At 35.8% G+C, this 19,277-nt stretch overlaps 3 protein-coding genes across 3 annotated transcripts; 2 read left to right on the plus strand and 1 right to left on the minus strand.

The window, feature by feature from the left end:
- Nucleotides 1–2,425: 2,425 nt before the first annotated feature.
- LOC145556547 (pentatricopeptide repeat-containing protein At4g02820, mitochondrial-like) lies at nt 2,426–5,377 on the plus strand. Its single transcript, XM_081618205.1, has 2 exons — nt 2,426–2,827; nt 3,701–5,377. The coding sequence occupies exons 1-2, from the start codon at nt 2,471–2,473 to the stop codon at nt 4,955–4,957; spliced, it is 1,614 nt and encodes a 537-aa protein (XP_081474331.1). The 5' UTR covers nt 2,426–2,470; the 3' UTR covers nt 4,958–5,377.
- A 732-nt stretch (nt 5,378–6,109) lies between these two features.
- Nucleotides 6,110–8,355, plus strand: LOC145556548 (uncharacterized). The gene is made up of 7 exons (XM_081618206.1): nt 6,110–6,267; nt 6,576–6,649; nt 6,794–6,856; nt 6,944–6,991; nt 7,104–7,157; nt 7,972–8,029; nt 8,135–8,355. The coding sequence occupies exons 2-7, from the start codon at nt 6,605–6,607 to the stop codon at nt 8,173–8,175; spliced, it is 309 nt and encodes a 102-aa protein (XP_081474332.1). The 5' UTR covers nt 6,110–6,267; nt 6,576–6,604; the 3' UTR covers nt 8,176–8,355.
- Nucleotides 8,356–8,964: 609 nt separating this feature from the next.
- LOC145556549 (uncharacterized) lies at nt 8,965–14,607 on the minus strand. Its single transcript, XM_081618207.1, has 7 exons — nt 14,256–14,607; nt 13,119–13,256; nt 12,214–12,414; nt 11,231–11,327; nt 10,076–10,179; nt 9,686–9,737; nt 8,965–9,499 (listed from the first exon to the last, which is right to left on the minus strand). Exons 1-7 carry the CDS (start codon nt 14,477–14,479, stop codon nt 9,284–9,286), a joined length of 1,032 nt encoding a protein of 343 aa, XP_081474333.1. The 5' UTR covers nt 14,480–14,607; the 3' UTR covers nt 8,965–9,283.
- Nucleotides 14,608–19,277: the final 4,670 nt, after the last annotated feature.

Below are 19,277 nucleotides of genomic sequence, written 5' to 3' on the forward strand. Positions count from 1 at the left end.
CGTCGGAATCTTCCGGCAATAAAACCACCCCAACAACCTCTTCTTCTTCAGGTAGGGGCAAAGATACACTGGGAAGAAGGCTGCTCGCACTGATACACTGGGTTAGCCCTTAATTTAGGAATTTTTAGACTTTTTTCGCCCGGAAATAATAATTGCCGAAATGTTTACCATGTTCCCTAATACCCTTCGGGAGTCCAATTGGATGGGTGGAACCATCCAATTTGTCTTTAAACGGTCAATTTACCGGTTTATAACTTGCACCGATTTCATTAACTCAAGCCTACCACGAACATTTATGACAACAAATAATGATCATATATGGTTCCAAACGGCATTAAATGGCCCCAAGATGTATCGCTTAGAATTTCAAGTCTTTTCGACACCAAGCCTCGAATCCTCCAAAATTTCTCAAAAAATGTGGATATTAGCCTTTAATTTTGAAATTTTTGACTTTTTTTCGCCCGGAAATAAAAATTGCCGAAATGTGTACCATGGTATTTAATACCGTCTAGGAGTCTCATTGGGTGGGTGTAACCATCCAATTTGCCTTTAAACGACCAATTTACCGGGTTTACAACTTGCACCAATTTCATTAATTCAAGCCTATCACGAACATTTATGACAACAAATAATGATCATATATGGTTCCAAATGGCACCATATGACCCCGAGATGTATCCCATAGAATTTCAAGACTTTTCGACACCGAGCCCCGAAACCTCCAAAATTTCTCAAAAAGCGTGGATATTAGCCTTCAATTTTGGAATTTTTTGACTTTTTTTTCGCCCGAAAATAAAAACTGCCGAAATGTTTACCATGGTTTCTAATACCTTCCGGGAGTCCAATTGGGTGTGTGGAACCATTCAGTTTGCTTTTAAACGACCAATTTACCGGTTTACAACTTGCACCGATTTACCGGTTTTTACAATGGCCAATTTAATTAACTTGCACCGAACCCGACTTGAACCGAAATTGACCCAAACCCTTTTAACCCGTCAAAACCCAAATTTAACCCGACTTGTTACTAACCTGACCTGAATTCAACCCAACCCGTTCCTCACCCAACCCGAATTTAACCTAACCTGTTACAAACCCGACCCGAAATCAACCCGACTTGTTTTTTACCTGACCCAAATTCAACCCGACTTGTTATTGACCTGACCCGAATTTTACCATACCTATTACTTACCCAACCCAAAAATTCAAACCGATCTATTACTAACCCGACTCGAAATTAACACGACTTGTTATTGACCTGACCTAAATTCAACCAAAATTGTTCCTGACTCGATTTCAAATCACCTTAAATGCAATTTTTTTTTTGAAAGACCTTAAATGCAATTTAGACCACCTTATTATTCTTGATTAAAGCATTTTGTCTTGGGAGACCAAGTCGGTCCAGGCCAGCAAAATAAAGGAGCATCATCCTCAAATTTAAGAGTTAAATAAAGTATATATTTGTTGTATGGTCAAAGGAGATAATTATCTTCCTAAATCATAGACTATAGTTCCCTAGTATATTGTCATATATATTATTGTTAAAGGAAATAATTAGCTTGATAAAAATGATAATTATCTGTTTATAGTTAGTTGAACCCGAATATGACCTGACTTGGAAATGACCTAAACTGATTGTAACCTGCAAATTATTGACTTGAACATAACCTGACTTGAATCTGGAAATGACCCTACTTGGAAATGACCCAACCTGAAATTATTGACTTGAACCGAACCCGACTTGAACCCGAGAATGACCCGACTTGAAAATCCGAGACAATATAAGTATTTTCCTAATCATACGCGGAGGTTAGAAAAAGGGAATGTGTGTGAGGGCTCAATAATCCACATGTATGACTAGAATACATTCTTCATACGCAATCGCTTTACATTGATACATAGGCTGCTATTCATAAAGAGAATTGGGCTTTAACTATCGACTTCACCTTCCCATGTTCGTAATTGGGAGGAGGCGGCTTCTAATCTATGGGCATGTTCTCATGGACTGAACTGAGCTGTAATGAAATGAACTGAACTTATTAGAGCTAAACTGAATAGAAAATAATCGTATGAGAACGGGCTTTTTTTTCTCTTTCTAATTTTAGGGGGCTTATAGTTTGCCTTTATTGGTACCCCTAACTCCCTAAGTAAGTTCGAAACTTCAAATAGTACAAGTCATGCTCATTCATGGTTGGTTATCAGATACAATATCAACTCAACCTTAAATCAAATCAAATCCAATCTGTAATTGTCAAATTTTATATCGTATATTTTATGACTTAAACCCTATGTAAAAATCAAATGAAGAAAACATGTCAATCTACTACAAGTATAAAGACTACAACCATAAACCCGATACCAAATAAAGAAAAAGGTTGAGCCCAATTCGGATTAAACAAAAAGCTCACTAGTCTACAGTAGAATAAATTTTAGTTACCCAAAACTTAAACCTCTCTTTGCTGAAGTATTAAAAATGCTACAACGCCGCATCGGAGCAGCCGCCATTTCTGCCGCCCGCCGTTTTTCAGCGGCGGCAGAGGCTTTACCGGCGGAATCCTCCGGCAAGAAAACCACCGTAACCCCGGCAGCAGAGGCTTTGACGTCGGAATCTTCCGGCAAGAAAACCACCCCAATAACCTCTTCTTCTTCTTCTTCAAGTGGAGGCAGAGATACACTGGGAAGAAGGCTGCTCGCACTGATACACCCAAAACGCAGCGCAGTGGTCACTATTCGTCAATGGAAAGAGGAAGGTCATACTGTTCGCAAGTATGAGCTTAATCGTATTGTTCGTGAGCTTCGTAAACTCAGGCGCTTCAAACATGCCCTTGAGGTTTATCTCTCTCACTCTTTCTCTTTCTCTTTCTCTCTTTTCATATTAGGGTTTATGTAGGGTTTTAAAAAAAATGATTTTGTGTTTTGGGTTTTTAATTTTAAAGTTGAAATTAGTTGTATTTGTTAAAATGACTTATGGTTGTATTTTGTATGTATTAGATTGGAAATTGCTTGGAATTTGTATGTTAATATAGCATTGAGACATTGATTGAGCATTTGGATGAAGTAAACACTTGGAAATATATGCATGTTTTAATATTTTGTCTTATTAATGTGTGATAAACTGATATATTTGGGGTTATGCCAATCTAGCATCATCATTGCTAGAATTTGATATTGTTTTTCTAAATCCTATGATCTTATTTAACGAGGATTCCGTTTTCGTGAACAATCACAATCCTACAAACACCTAGGAGCACCGGTTCGTGTAGGAATTGGTAATGAGGGTCGAAAAGGGGTGATAGACGGGTCAATTTGGATTAGCAGTAGTGAAAGAGTGGATTAACTTGTCAATTAAGTTGTTTGATGCTTTGATGAATAGACAATAGCTAGAGAAAATTGACCCCAATCTGTTGATTATCAGGATTCAGGAATGCTGCACTCCCTAGAGATTTTTAGGAAGAGCACTTGTTGCTTTCTGATTATAGTGAGCTGTGTCCTGTTTGTGATGGAACATTAGATTTATGAGACGAAATGAGGTGATTGTATAAATGTATAACCTGTAGAGAAGTGGTGAACTAAATTTTAATGTCAGCTTGTGGTGCTGTATATGCTTAGGACTTACAAGCATTATTTCATGAACAGAAATTTTTCGTGTATTTGAAGATATTATGCTATATTATTTAGAGTTTTAATTCATTTAATTGCTTAGATTAGTGAATGGATGAGAACTCAAGAAGATATCAAGCTGTTGTGTGGAGATTATGCTGTTCATTTGGATTTGATTGCTAAAATCCGCGGCTTGGACAGTGCTGAGAAGTTTTTTGAAGATATACCTGAAACAATGAGAGCTGAACCTACACTTTCTGCGCTGTTGCACACCTATGTACAGCACCGTGCCTATGATAAAGCTGAGGAACTGATGGTTAAGATGGCAGAATGCAGTTATGTGAGCTCCCCCCTTCCTTATAATCACATGATGTCCATGTACAAGGAGATTGGAAAATTGGAGAAGATTCCTGAGTTGATGAAAGAGTTGAAAAAAAATACAAAACCAGATATTGTCTCATACAATCTGTGGTTAACCACATGTCAGTTTCAGAACGATGTTAAAACTGCAGAAAATGTTTTCCTTGAAATGAAGAAGGCCAAAATTGAACCTGATTGGATGACATTTAGCATACTGACCAGTTTGTATACTAAGAAGGGAATGAATGACAAAGCTGAGTGTTCTTTGAAGGAAATGGAGAGTAGGATATCCCGCAAAAATCGTTCTGCATATTCTTCTCTTATCAGTTTGTATACAAATTTAGGAAAGAAAAATGAAGTCTATAATACATGGAAGAAGATGAAGTCACTGTTCCGCAAATTGAATGATTCAGAATACACCTGCATAATAGCTTCCCTCATAAAGCTCGGGGAACTGAAAGATGCTGAGAAATTTTACGATGAGTGGGAGTTAGTTTCTACAAGTGGTGACTCCCGTGTCCCTAATTTACTCGTTGGAGCCTACATCAATGCAAACCATATGGAAAAAGCTACTGAATTTTTTGATCGATTTACACAAAAAGGCATTAAGCCTAGTTACACCACTTGGGAGCTTCTCACTAGTGGTTATCTTAAACTTAAGCAGGTAGAACAAGTTCTTGACTGTTTCAAAAAAGCCATCACCAGTGTCAAGAAATGGGAACCCAATTTGACATTCATCTGTGAGATTTACAAGCTTTTAGAGGAGCAGGAGAGTATTAAGGGAGCTGAAGATATGCTTACAGTGCTTCGTAATGCTGGGTATCTAACAACAGAGATCTACAACATGTTGCTCCGAACTTATGCAAGTGCTGGGAAGATGCCACCTATAATTGAAGAAAGGATGACAGAGGACAAGGTTTTGTTAAATGAAGAGACCAAGGAACTCATCAGACTAACAAGCACGATGTGTGTTGCTGATGTTTCAAACTGTCTATCTTGAGCTTTAGCAAATTTGGTCTTTTTATATAATAAATGCAACAAGCAAAGAAATGTCGTGGTCACAGCCTAAATCAAGTTAAAGGTTAGAGTAATGCATCTGGCAAGGCCACTGAATGTGCTTGAAGTGAAAGCATCTGCAGCAAGAACAGTTGATTTACCAGCATTTGAGGGCTGAAAGAGTGCATGACGACTTGACGAGGGCTGAAAGAGTGCATGACTTCTGCAGATGCAGTTGAAGATAGCTATTGAAAGTTTGGTACTCGAGCTTCATGCTTTATTATATTTTCAGATCTATGTCTATGCTTTTAAATGCATGTATACAATCCATACAATACTCTAGTTATCTGATTGAAAATTGCTTAAGCTACTGAGTGTCGATTTTGATGGTGAAATTGAAGTTTGGACGATTAAACAGTGATATTATTGACTGATGATGTTTGTTCGATTACTCGCATCATTTCTGGCTTAACTTGGTCCTTTGCTCTTGATCTTTACGTAACTACAAGGCTGTATTTTTAATGATCCTTTCATGATTTCAAGTTTGGACAATCCTAATTTGTTTTGATTTATGTATGCAACCGAATTTTTTTTTTTCTCTTTCTTTTATTTCAACTAGAAATCAATCTTCTATTTCACTTTTTTTAATCAACAAATCAAAGAGCAACAACAGGCATAATGTAATATTCAAACGTGCTCTATTGAATTCAGAGTGCTCCCACCACTTTTTGGAAACAGGGGCTTGAGTGTTTGACCAATAACTTTCAAAGTTTCAATATTAAGGTTAAATACTTAAGTTAACTTTAACAATATATGGCATGAACTAACGTATGTTAAATATACTCCTTTTGTCTCAATTTACTTGATAATAATAAATCAAAATGGAGTAAATATACATTAAAATTAGCGTATATAATTAAGTGTACCCTAAAACAAATATCAAGGGGTAAGATGGATATAATTTTGTGAGTCATTTTTAAAGATAGTTCATACAAGGACTCGCCTTTTTTTAAGACCGAAAACGATTGTGTGAAATATTTTTAAAAAAAAAAAAAAAACTAAATTCGAAATAAGATCCATTGCATTTCATCAGCAAGTCAATAATTAATAATTTTATTTATTGTCAGAAGATCTACAAAAATTAAAGATAACTTCACTTTTTTCTCAAAAAAAAAAAAAAAAAAAAAAGGAAAAGACAAAAAAAAAAATAAACAGAGGTTTTACATAAGAGAGATAGATAGATACAAAAGATTTGCTGCTGAGGGCGCCATAGCTTTTTGGACAGGGCAAGAACATTGAATTTGAAAACCCCAGGTACTTTCTTTCATTTTTCTGCATTCAAATGTTTCAGATGTACCTTCTTCTTGTATAATTCATTTCTGGGTAATTTTAAATCAAGTTAGATTAGGGTTTGTTCAATTTTTAGAAATTTCACCCAATTGGATTTCATTATGATCTTGCTATCCTGAGCTTTGTTTTTGGTTTGATCCATTTCAAGAACACATTATTATATGGTGATTGTTTTTAATTTTGGTATTATTGATGGTGTAATTGTTACTGTTATAAATTTTCTCAAAATTTGTTTGATCTTGTATTTATATGGGTTGAGATTAAATTTTCAGCAGCAGAAGATATCAAGGAGTAAGAAAAGATGGAAGAAGATGGTTCTAGGTCAATGCCATCTACTCAAGAGCAGGTTCTCTGAGCCCATTTTCTTGATGGGTTTTTAAATTTTCATTATTATTTTACATTATCTTCAATTTATTGAAGATCAAATAAATGGGTTTGGTTTTTTGAGTTGTAAAATGTTGAATTTTTTGTAAATTATCTGAACTTACAGGAAGCAACGCTTAAGAAAAAGTATGGAGGAATTGTGCCTAAGAAACCACCACTCATCTCCAAGGTATGAACATGTCATTTGGAATATGGGAATTCCTTAATATCAATGTGGTGGATTAATAGATGAACTGAAGCTTTAATTTAATCCCAGGATCATGAGAGGGCATACTTTGATTCGGCCGATTGGGCTCTTGGGAAGGTACCTTCTTGCACTTTAATATGTCCCATAAACTAGCTTTTTAGTTTCAGACAAAGATCTTATGTTCTGACTTCCAAAACCTTGTTAATGTTTTTTTTTTCTGGTGTCACAGCAAGGCGTAGAAAAGCCTAAAGGGCCTCTTGAGGCACTTCGGCCTAAGCTGCAGGTATTTTGTCAAACTTCACCTTGTGAAATCCCTAATGCAATTATGTGAAATTCTTGCAGTATTAATTTGAATGATTTGTGCCGTTTCTTTGTTGCTGTTAGCTGTTACTTTATTCTTTGCAGCACCCTAAGAACATTGAGCCCAGTCCCTATGTGGTACCCTAAGGAACTTGAGCCAGATTTTGGTTTTGAAATTTTAGTAATGTACACTACATACCAGACTAACTATGTTATCAAATAATGCTGACCTGACGTTGATATCCTTATTATTTTATTTTATTTTTGTTGTTGCTTATTCGTTGTGTGCTTTACAACGTATGAAATTCTAGTTATCTTCTTACTTTATCAAGTTAAAATTTGTTATACTTGCTTCTTTTGAACCAAACATCTGCCAGCTATTTGAAAGCCTTGCATTGTATTTAGCCTGAACTTTGAGATGGTTCTTGTAGCATTTGGATCATCGAATATATTTTAAACAGCAAACTAATTGGCCACGGTCTGTTTGATAGTATTGAAGTATAGGCTGTAGTCTATTCTTTAAGGATGTGCTTAAAACCTAATTACTTCTTGATGGAGGGTGCTACTATTTTGGCTGTAGTCTAGTTACTTTAGAAATCAGCTAACTCGGCTGAGTGCTTAATTTTATGTTAGATGTCTTTTGCATATGTTGCTTAGTGACCTTGAAAATCTGCTTGCTTTCTTTGTTCGTTGTATTCCCTCCTCAAAATGATTGTCACTATAGCTGTCTATTCAAACTAACAAGTGATTAGTAATCTGGATGATGGTGATACCTCATATTGTCTCTGTCTATGCAGCCCACTCAGCAACAAACACGGTACCGTAAATCTCCTTGTGCTCCAACAGATGGTGAAGGTAAGTGCTACATTAAAAACCTTTCTCTTATTACTGACGCTATGTTGTTTGTACATAGGTTCTGTACTGAGCTGAATTTTCATATTCCATTTTTTGTTGTTGTAGATGGAGAAAATGCTGCTTCTGAGGAACCAGCTTCTACTTAAATGAGAACACACTGCAGCTTTTCTATATTGATCATTGTTACTCGATCTCTTTAAGATAAAGTGTAATGCTCTGTTGTTTTTACTTAGAATAAGACTTTCACAATTGACTGAACTGCACTGCACAATTATGTGCTGATGCTTCAATCATAATTTCTCTTAGTTCCATGGTTATTTTTCTGATGTGGAACATTTATATGCAGTAGAGTAATTACACTATTCCTGGACTAATCTAGTTATTATTGAATTGAGAGCTTTACATACAAATCTACTTAAGTGAGCTCATTTATTGTTTGTGTACTGCTTTAGTTTACGCACAAAGGCATTTATAATTGCGAAAGAAAACTTCAAACTTAATGCATTGTGTTGAGATTTTTCTAATTTTCTGTCTCATGCTCGCGTCTATATGGCAGCTTGTCTTTCCCCTAAGAGAGGGTGATTTGAGACATTCATATGGTAGTAGGTTTTCTTTGAACGATGTCCTGCAGGACGGTAGATTAGTCGATTATGGAGATTTGCTCGTTCCTATACTACTTGGTAAATATTCCGGCCATTTTACTGAACTCAAAAGTAACCCTTGCAGTCCTTAAACTCAATTAGTTTGGGCAGAACACACTTAATTCTCGACTTAAACAGTTGAACTGGTTTCATTTTATCCACTAGGCAAACAAAATTTTCATGGCATAAGAAATTATTTCTGGGAACACTACAGCACAAGAGGTTGCTTGATGTAGGCTTATTTTAGCACAACTGCACAAGCCTAGTATTTTGAAGTTGTGAACTGCACATATATGTGAAAGAAAGAGGGATAGAGAGACAAATTCACCCTCTTTGATAATCGCGATTTAGAACAAATAATAAATGGAATCCAACAGGTTCAATTTACAGGGCATGCTTTTTACAACATTAGACTTCCCTTGTGTTAAATTTGACAATCCACACAAGCGAAGTTGTTAACTTGAAAATGTTTCAACCATTGAATTGTAAACAACTTCAATCAATTCGCAGGCACTTTCATTTACAGTCAATATTTTGCCACCCACAAACTTGAACCATATAATAATATTAAGTTAGATGAAAACATAGGCCGATATTAAAAATCTACTGATCTTCAGTTGTGGAGAAAAGCTACTGTAGCAACACGTGATCCCTCGACTCCTCCAAACATGAATGTCGGATAAGATCGTATATGGTCAACATATTGGAAAGGAGCAGATGTTAGAGCACCTTGGTCTAGTGAGGTGTCTGGTTGGACAGCAGATCTTTGATTAAATCTTTCTACCTCTTGCATCAACTCATCTTTAGTACTGTTACACGATGTTACAACCTGCACAGTTCATGGAAAGAAATCAAGCATGGAATAAGAAACAAGCAGGAGATCTACGAAACAAGGTCAATCAATAAAAACCGTTATTTCTTTTACCAACAAGGACCATCAAGAGCTAGAAATAAGTTTATACTCCTATAGACAAATAAAAGAAACCTGGGCAATAAAATAGTAAGCAGAACTTACTAGTATTCCACCAGGCGCTACTAATTTTGCAACAGAATCCCAGTACATAAGCCTGAAACAAGAAAGCGAGTATGGGTAATTGTAGCTCAAAATATCAAATCTCAGTATCTCAGTCAGTGTCACATAAAACAAATTGAATAACTGTAATGTCCTAATTGCTAATGTACTGCATAGGATTAGCAGTAATATGGGATACAAGATTACTAGTACAGTGAGATCTACTTGAGAAAAACTCTGTAACAAAATATGAAGTTCGCCATTCACCAGTTCTTGAGAAGACAAGGTATACAAAAAGAGAGGAGTGGGTTATTGAAAAGTAATAGTCTATGAAGTTAACAGTTGATCACCAGCTCTCTAACTCTTGAGAAGATTTAAAAAAATAACACCAACCTTTTAATAGGGCCATCAGGATGCAGGCCAATGGCATCCAAGGTTCCTTTATCCATCACAAGCTTAAACTGTTTTTCCAATTTGGTATCAAGAACATCATCAACCTGGGTTAAAACATTGAACAAAATAGTAAGACTAGAGCATTGCAAGGTCATATATATTTTGGAATTAAACATCAATAAAAGGTTCACCATAATATTGATGATGGTACAGTCGTACAGGCATAGGAAACAAGAGTAGTTCTCACCATCGAAGTAAGATGTTGAGACTTGAGACAAACGAAAATAAGTGATCCAACTTTATAAAACCTACACAGGTACCTAGGCATACTATCTCTGTTTCCAGTTTAATTCAACAATTTCCTTTCTGGTCTATTTCAACTTCTATAATTGTGGCACCGTGGGCTCCCCATATCTTTCCTCATCCATTCTATTTGAAATCTCAGCAAAATGTCATAGTAACGAAAATTTGGAAATGGAGGGAGTAATATACATTGAACTATCTGGCCCTCTACCCCAAAAAAGGCAAAAAAGGGGAGAGAGGTAGAGAAGATGCCCCAAAACCACAGATTCCTTGAAAAAGGACAAACAAGCAAAAACAAAAAGAGAAAGGGTACAAGAGGAGGATTGTGAAGTGCGTAAGTGCTCTGTAGTTTCAACACAAACAGTACACTAGGCCTGCCCTGCATGAGACAGCATATACAATGGAGAACAACATACAAAAGACTAGTAAAACACATATACATTCAATCTTGATAAACCCAAAGGGGGTGTTTGGTAAGTGGGAATTGAGGGTGGGATTGGGAGTTTTAATCCCAATATAAACATCAGTATTTAAATTGTTATGACTGATTGGATACCTAGCTTTTGCTAGCTCAGTATAGGAAAAAATAAGTGGAGAAACAGCTAAAGATCTCTCCCTCCCTCCCTCTCTCTCTCTCCCCCTCCCCCCCTCTCTCTCCCTCCCTCTCTCTCTCTCTCTCCCTCCCTCTCTCTCTCTCTTTCCCTCTCTCTCTCTCATACTACTAACAGCTAAGCTCAACAGATGTTGCAGATTTCTCCTCCTTCTAATCCTAATTATGTTTCCAAAAGTTATTTGAAAGCATAAAATATTTAATAAACCAGCTGATGAAAATATTTTGAATTAGAAATTTACCGAGAAAGCAATGTTATTAAATCCATCCCTCTCAGCAAGAGCACGAGCAAGGCCTATAGCCCCTTCACTGTAGTCAACGCCAGTTAAATTCGAGAACCTGAACCACACAAACAAAAGGCAGAGTCAGCAAATCTAGCAAGAGGGGGAATCAAGTGTGCATGCCTTTATTCTAAACATATAAAAAATGGCACTCCATATGACAAGCAACAAAAATCCTCTAAAAACACCACTTATTCCTCTCTTTTGGCTTTTACAAGAAATAAACTTCAAACCACTCACAATCACCGTGCTCTCACTTAATAACCTATAACTCATATTTCCCAACATATCTTAAGAAAATTCTAAAAATGATGAGTAATTCTACTTTCAGTATACATTAAGATGTAAAAATAGTAGACCAGGAACTACATTAATCCCATAGAGCTTGCACAGTTAGTGGGAAAATAAATAAATAAATAAATACAAGCATGTCATCATCCCACATAATTTTTAATTATTTTTCCTCATGAGAGAGAGCATACACCAGTAACCAAACCAAATTGACCTGCACAGATATGCAGAACAAGCTAGACCCCAACTATCAATCATCCAGGAAGTAGACATCCAATACTCAAATTTCTAATCAATAAGCTTATCTCCTTTCACAGATAGCATCAAACCCAATACTTGAGCAAATTAAAATTAAGCATTGAATTCCATAGCATATTTTACCACCAAATATTCTGAGCATATTAATCAAATCCTTGATTACAAATAATAAATACTAGTGCCTATTCATCCAAGCAACAGTAATCAATGTGTCAAATTTCTAAATATTTAAAAACCAGAAACCCATAATTGCGAATCATTCCCATTGCAATCAATTTCCATCCATAAAGAACATTAAGGAGCATCAAACCAAATAGACATATTACTATGGGTGATAATCAAACTAGAGTTTAGGTAGTGCAAAATGTTGGAGACTAACAGTATGCAATTAATACCCATGCTTAGCAAGCTCTTGTAGAAGCAGACCGTTGCCAGTTCCAAGATCAAGTACGCTCCAACTTGACAGGTCATGAGCTGCATGATCATCATGTTCCGTCTTGTCATCACCAACATGATTTAACAAGCGACGCCGAGAAATATCAATGCATAAATTCTTTGTCCAAGAAACAACAGTATCCATGACTTCAGGTCCAAACCTGACAGCAAGTAGCAGTGTGAAAATAAATATATGGCATCCAAAATCTCCAATCTAAATAATCTTCGCCTATGAAAAATTGATTTTGTCTCACATACAAAAAATCTACCAATGGGGTGAGGTGGGGTGGGGTAGAGACTATTTTCAAAGACAGAAGAAATTTGAAAGATACTTTAGAGCTTATGTTAGGAGAAGAATCTATATTATATTTCTATCTACTACAGTGAAACCTTTTGGAGGGAGTTTCGCTCCTAAATCTTAATTTTTATCTATTTTTTTGTTATTAATTAATTTTTAGATAATTTTGAAAGTCATTTTGGGTCTAAGACTTTGTTGTTGTTCAAAAATAATACTTCCCCTGTTTTTTTAAGTTGCATACCAAAAATATTGAACATACCAAAAATCAAAGGCTTGAAACTATCGACAAATAATACAGTCATCTGATTGAATGTTTTTAGAGCAGTATCATAGGATATTATAGCTAACTATAACAAGACAATTTATATCTATACTGGTAACTCACAATAAGCACAACCATAGCATAATAGAGCAATTATTTGGTTTAAAAAAAAAAAATAGAGCAATTCTTTTGTGATGACTATACAAGCATAAGTAGTGAAAGGCTGAAAGCATGTAAATGAATTTTCCAACTAACATCAGGAAATTTGTCTGCAATATTAACAGAAATATGACAACACAACGCACCAAATTTCACCAGCATGGCCATGCTGGCGGAAATTCTCAAGCTCGTCAGAATATGTCGCATCCCAATAGCTCTGAAGGCCAAGCATTGAGGCTATCCCATCACCATCTTCTGCGTCTTTCTCTGAATCCTTATCTGAACTGTCACTCACCAAAGGAAAAAAATCCAATTTTTCGTTAACACAAACAAACAAACAAAAAGAAATTCAATTCAGCAAATAGGCAATAATTGTTCCTGTGAAGAGAAAAAAATTATTAAGAAGATTTCAACTCAAAACTATCGCAATAACCTGGTGTAAAATTAAATAAAACATCAAAGGTGCAAAATGTTAAAAGTAATGACAAATGAGCTAATAAACCTAAGGCAAAACTCCAATAAAAATATAGAGAATAAATTTCAGCAAACAAACACTCCAATCACCAGATACATACATCATTTGCAATGAAAGGAGCCAAATTAAACATGATAGTGACCGATCAATTTAGCAAAATAAACCTCAATTCAGACAGTTTCAACCAACAAAATATGCTATCAAGCCAATAAGTGATCAAACAACAATATCTGATCAGAAAAAACAAATGCCAATGAAAACGAAAAGCAGAAAGATACCTGAAGTAAATGGGAGAGCAAGATAAACTTCAAAACGAATTGATCAGAAGTCAGAACACACATTTGAGCAAAAAAGGATACGGAGTAACACATTTTGCAGAATGCAGACATTGAACACAACAAATAAACCTAATTCACAACAACATTAACTGTTTGATTAAGCAAATCCGCTGATAAATATGTCTGGAACACCAAAAGTGGAGAGGAAAACACCAAATTAATCTAAGATTCAATATCAGAAAACAAAATGCTCAATTTTGCATAATGCTGACATTAATGACAATGAAAAATTAGCTAATTACACAGAAATTTAATCTGATTACACAAATTTCAACAAATTATCAAAGGAATCCCAAAATCGTTCAGCAAATTAACACTCATATCGCAAAATGCATACATCGATCACGCCGACAACAATATAAACCCTGATTGCACAAACACCTAATCAAATTACACAAATTCAAAAGAAATTGAAGAAACACCTAATATGAGAAGAAAATCAAAAGCATAAAAATCGAAAGAGAGAGAACCTGTAATCAGAGGAAGGGCGGAGATTAGCGGCAGCGAGAGCTTCGGTTGCGTCAGCATGACGCTGCTCATCATCCAAAGTACTACCATACTCGCTCTTAATAGACCAGGAATCGGCGGCAATAGAACGATCATCGTCGGAAATGAGATCTCCGGTGACCGAAGTTCTAGGCTGTTGAGGAAGCTCCGCCGTATCTTCCGCCGGAGGAAGCTTGATTCCCGCCATTAATGGAGAAAAATCGGGATTTCTGGGGAAGATAGAGATAGGGGAGAAAAGAAGGATAAAACCCTACAATAGAGGAAAGAGAAAATTGATTGGATGGAGTATCCGGTGAAATGGAATGGAATAGAAACTCAGTCTTGATGTTTGACTAGTCCTTATATTTTGGACCCACGTTTACATACATACTTGGAGGGAGGGTGTTAATTGTTTAACCCATTTCATAGGAAGATTGATTAATTGATTGATTATTTGATTAATCCATCATTCAATGTGATTACTTACACTTACACCCAACTATGATTCAAAATTTGAGGATCATGGAGTGGAGGACCGGAGTCCGGAGGGACCATCTTTCCTAAAAAAGACCTTGGCTTGATTCTCATCTCACCCTTCCTTCTATGTCAAGGGCACCTTCCGTATTTTACCGTAGGTTTACCCTGAGCACTTACCGCAATGAGAGGAGGTTGCTGGTCAACCCACCAAGGTCCGGGAATAAGGTGGAAAATAATAGTAACCATGTGTATAAAATTAATTTTTAATGAATTCTAGTGATGAAAACGTGTTATTTCTGATCTCGCATATACTGCTTAGTATCTATTTATTGACTGTTATAGCAATCATATATTCATATATTGTGGTATAATGGATAACCGATAGTGTCTAGTTTATACAAAGACCTTTTTTGTTCTCTTTGTTACCATGGAGTACTCCGCTTTCACATCCAATAAGAAAAGTTTCAAATGACAATTAAGGGAGTAATTCACTAATTTGCTATAACAATTTGTGTGGCTAATAAAAAGGAGGCAGCCAACAAAAACTAGATAAGGTTGAGTAAGAAGAAAGGTGCATGTGCATTACGTCTAAGATTCCATATTCCAAACTTCCAACTTAACAGCTGCAATAACATAATAATCCATTATTATAGATTTATAGCTTGATAAAATGATACTCATGATCAACATAGATAGAAGACAATAGAACCGACGCACGAAACATGGGCCCTTTAGTCCACAACTAGTGGACCGCAACACAGACAGGCCCAACTGGAAAACTGTCCATTATACACACAATGGCCCACTTATACGGTATAATACAAATGAGTACTAATAGTATACTTTTATGTACTATGAATCCTCACCATCAACTATGGGCCACTGGACCCCTATTGTGTTTGAACCACATGGTTCCAAATGCGTCATGGTCCCATAAAAATATGCAATGTAGCTCAAGATATGGAGTCATTAAGTTGTGTGTTTCAATGCTCTTTCTAGGAAAATGCTAGTTTGGTTTGAGGAATTGACCTCCTCATAAATTTGATGAGGAAATAAATAGGACCACTTGTGGTTCTTTAAAGTTTAAGGTTAAGACCTCAATTTCATGCTTCTAGATTAAAATTTCCAAATTCTAATGCATTTTTCATGGTCGTTATTGTATATTGCGTACGAAGTATCAGATCTACCTGTTTTAAGTACATTCACCATTGACCAATAAAAAGCAAGCTAAGAGTACATTCATCAATAATTTTATGTGGACCTAATCACTAGAATGTTGAACTGTTAAAAAAATGATGATGATATGTACTTTCTCTCTCTCTCAATATTTTTGAAATAAATCTATGTTTTGACCAACAACTAATTTTCACACGCAATTAATGTGAAATTTTAGAGGGAATACAAATAATGAACATGATCAACGTGTATTGTTTATATCGAGGTATTTTCGAGATTTTACCTAGGGCGTAGAAATACGTGGAGATGACGGCGATAAGCCGATAACTATAGACGGCTAAAATTGAAGCAAATGGTTTCAATGAAGATATTTTATGTTATACATATATTTTCATTCAAGTATTTTCACATATAAATAAAATAATTTACATCCATATTATCAAAAATATTCTTTTTTTTAAAAAATTTAATTATTGATTAAAGTTTAACATCCTTAATTCTTAATAGTCAAACGTTGGTATTTAACTTCAAATAGAACAAAATTTGCATGGTACGTATTTAGCAAATTGTAACAATCAAGGTTTAGCAAATTTCAATCGATATACAACATTGTATTTGAAGCTAAAAAATTAGTTAATTTAGTGATCAGATAACATGAAAGCGAAAAAAGTAATCCATGTCGCTTCATTAATGTGGGGGGTCAAATATTGATAAGAAGATCTGAATTGGAGCAGCCATACAATGCTTTGAGGCTACTTAATGCGTTATAGACGGTATTACGTGTTAAAATTGTCAAACAATACATGCATAAAGAAAGGGTAAATTCCACTTTGGACTACTTTTATAACTAAATTCAACCGAATTCACATCACCAACAAACCTCCTACCATATTAAAGCTACCATACATATACCATTCTACTAATTAATATAATAACATTTGAATAATAATTAATGAATTATTATTATGCGTAGAAAATGGGCATTAATTATTGTTTGTTAAATTGGTCATAATTTACGTCGACAAAACTCAAAGTACAAACCCCATATGACTGCCTGTTAAGTGGCAATGCCATGTTTTTCATCCTTCATTCCTCTGTTTTGTGAGTTGTGAGCCTTGTGACCCTAGCATTATTTTGCGTGTGGACTTTTTCTGTTTATTTAATGGATAGGATTGAAAGGATTTTATATATACAATATCATTTCATATATTGATTGAAAGGATTTTATGATGGACTATTTGATCATTTATGAGATGATGATAATATATTACTGTATCAGTTTTCTATATATATACGTAGTACATATGATCTTGCTCACGAGCGCCCAAAGCGTTAGATAAGGAATAATTGTATTGGTTGGAATAGTATTAAGTTAACAACGCATGACAAAATCATTCGTAGTTCGGTGTAATTAATATTAATTTTATTCTGATGTTTCCACTTTTAATTCTCTTATCTAACTTCTCGGGGCGCTCATTAGCTTTTGTCATATAAATAAATAAAAGTGTAAAAATATCAACAATTTAAAATTTATTACGGAATACTAACTATGTTGAGTATATTCTATCACGCTCTTTCATACACATGTTATTACTCTCAAAAAACATAGCTATCAAGTATTAAGCCTATCATTAACATGAAGATTATGAAGGGAGTCGCTATTAATATTATGATTTCGAACTTATGGTCTATAACTTTGCAACAGTGTAGATAAGTAGATACGTCTATCGCCACACATTGCCTCGAACTGGGATACACATACAAGCAACGTATGGTAGGCTGATAATAGTGAGTGGAGGTTTCATCATTAGGAAATTAAAAAAGACTAATAACATTATTATCATTAGAAAGGCCATAACTTATTGTAGTTATACCGCGCGTTGTTTGAGTAATTTAACTTGATAAATTACGAAGTGTACTACTCTAAGGTGTTTCCATTTGAACTCGATGATTTTAAGTTGGAAGAACTTTAAGAAACGACAGAACTAGTATATATTATTATAATATATTTTTTTTTTAGGTTTATGAAAAGCTTGATTCCAAGGAGGGAGAAAGGATCATTTATAAGATGGCAAAGAGAAGACAAGAGGCAAGGAAGGATATTGGCATGGTGAAGTGTGTCAAAGATAAGAACCAAATGGTCCTAGTGCAAGAGGAGGGCATCAAGGACAGGTGGAAGGGGTACTTCGATGAATTATTTAATGGAAGTAATGGAGTTGTGATAGGAGATACCTCTATGAGTGATGAAGAAATCAACATGGAGTATGTGCGAAGGATTAGGAGAGTAGAGGTGGAGATTGCACTGAGGAAGATGAAACCTAAGAAGGCGGTTGGCCCTGATGGGGTACCGATAGAGGTGTGGAGGTGTTTGGGTAAGATTGGTATTGATTGGTTAACAAACCTTTTCAACAAGATATGGACGGCTACAAGGATCCCACAAGATTGGAGGAAGAGCACCTTGGTCCCGGTTTATAAAAACAAAGGAGACGCTCAAGATTGTTCTAACTATCGAGGAATTAAGCTTATGAGCCATACTATGAAGTTGTGGGAAAGGGTGATTGAACAAAGGTTGAGGGCATGCACAAGCATTTCAGATAACCAATTTGGTTTTATGCCTGGGAGATCTACTATGGAGGCAATCCATTTGATAAGACAAATGATGGAGTTTTATAGGGTAAAGAAGAAAGATCTTCATATGGTCTTTATTGATTTAGAGAAGGCATATGACAAGGTGCCAAGAGAGATACTTTGGTGGGCAATGTTGAAGAAAGGTATCCCACGAAGGTATGTAGACCTAGTTAAGGATATGTATCGGGATGTGTCAACAAATGTGAGGACATGCGGAGGGTTGACAAAAGATTTCCCTATTACAATCGGATTGCATCAAGGGTCTGCATTAAGCCCTTTTCTTTTTGCAACGGTTCTAGATGAATTAACTAGACCAATTCAAGATGAGGTTCCATGGTGTATGCTGTTCGCAGATGATATCGTTTTGGTGGATGAGACTAAGGATGGGGTTAATGTCAAGTTGGAGCAATGGAGGCAAAGGTTGGAATCTAGAGGGTTTAAGCTAAGTCGGAGTAAGACTGAATATTTGGTATGTCGTTTTGGCACTCAGAGGGGGACAAGCAATGAAGTGGTGAGTTTGGATGGAAAGGATTTGACCATGAGTGAATGTTTTAAGTACCTAGGGTCGATCATCCAGAAGAATGGTGACATTGATCAAGACGTGACCCACAGGATTAAGTCAGGGTGGCTTAAATGGAGAGCGGCCACGGGAGTGTTATGCGACCGCAGCATTCCCTTAAAGTTGAAGGGAAAATTCTACAGGACTGCCATAAGACCAGTGTTGC

The sequence above is a fragment of the Chenopodium album genome, chromosome 8 (genome assembly GCF_948465745.1).
Source record: "Chenopodium album chromosome 8, dcCheAlbu1.1, whole genome shotgun sequence".
Lineage (NCBI taxonomy): Eukaryota > Viridiplantae > Streptophyta > Magnoliopsida > Caryophyllales > Amaranthaceae > Chenopodium > Chenopodium album.

Bases quoted from the DNA above. Each gene is read 5' to 3' on its own strand.
- LOC145556548 (XM_081618206.1), top strand. From the start codon at position 6,605: ATGGAAGAAGATGGTTCTAGGTCAATGCCATCTACTCAAGAGCAG. The intron at 6,857-6,943 runs GTATGAACATGT...ATTTAATCCCAG, and splicing joins AACCACCACTCATCTCCAAG to GATCATGAGAGGGCATACTT. The intron at 6,992-7,103 runs GTACCTTCTTGC...CTGGTGTCACAG, and splicing joins CCGATTGGGCTCTTGGGAAG to CAAGGCGTAGAAAAGCCTAA.
- LOC145556547 (XM_081618205.1), top strand. From the start codon at position 2,471: ATGCTACAACGCCGCATCGGAGCAGCCGCCATTTCTGCCGCCCGCCGT. The intron at 2,828-3,700 runs GTTTATCTCTCT...TTAATTGCTTAG, and splicing joins GCTTCAAACATGCCCTTGAG to ATTAGTGAATGGATGAGAAC.
- LOC145556549 (XM_081618207.1), bottom strand. From the start codon at position 14,479: ATGGCGGGAATCAAGCTTCCTCCGGCGGAAGATACGGCGGAGCTTCCT. The intron at 13,257-14,255 runs GTTCTCTCTCTT...GGTGAGTGACAG, and splicing joins CGCCCTTCCTCTGATTACAG to TTCAGATAAGGATTCAGAGA. The intron at 12,415-13,118 runs GTGCGTTGTGTT...ACTTGCTGTCAG, and splicing joins GGCCATGCTGGTGAAATTTG to GTTTGGACCTGAAGTCATGG.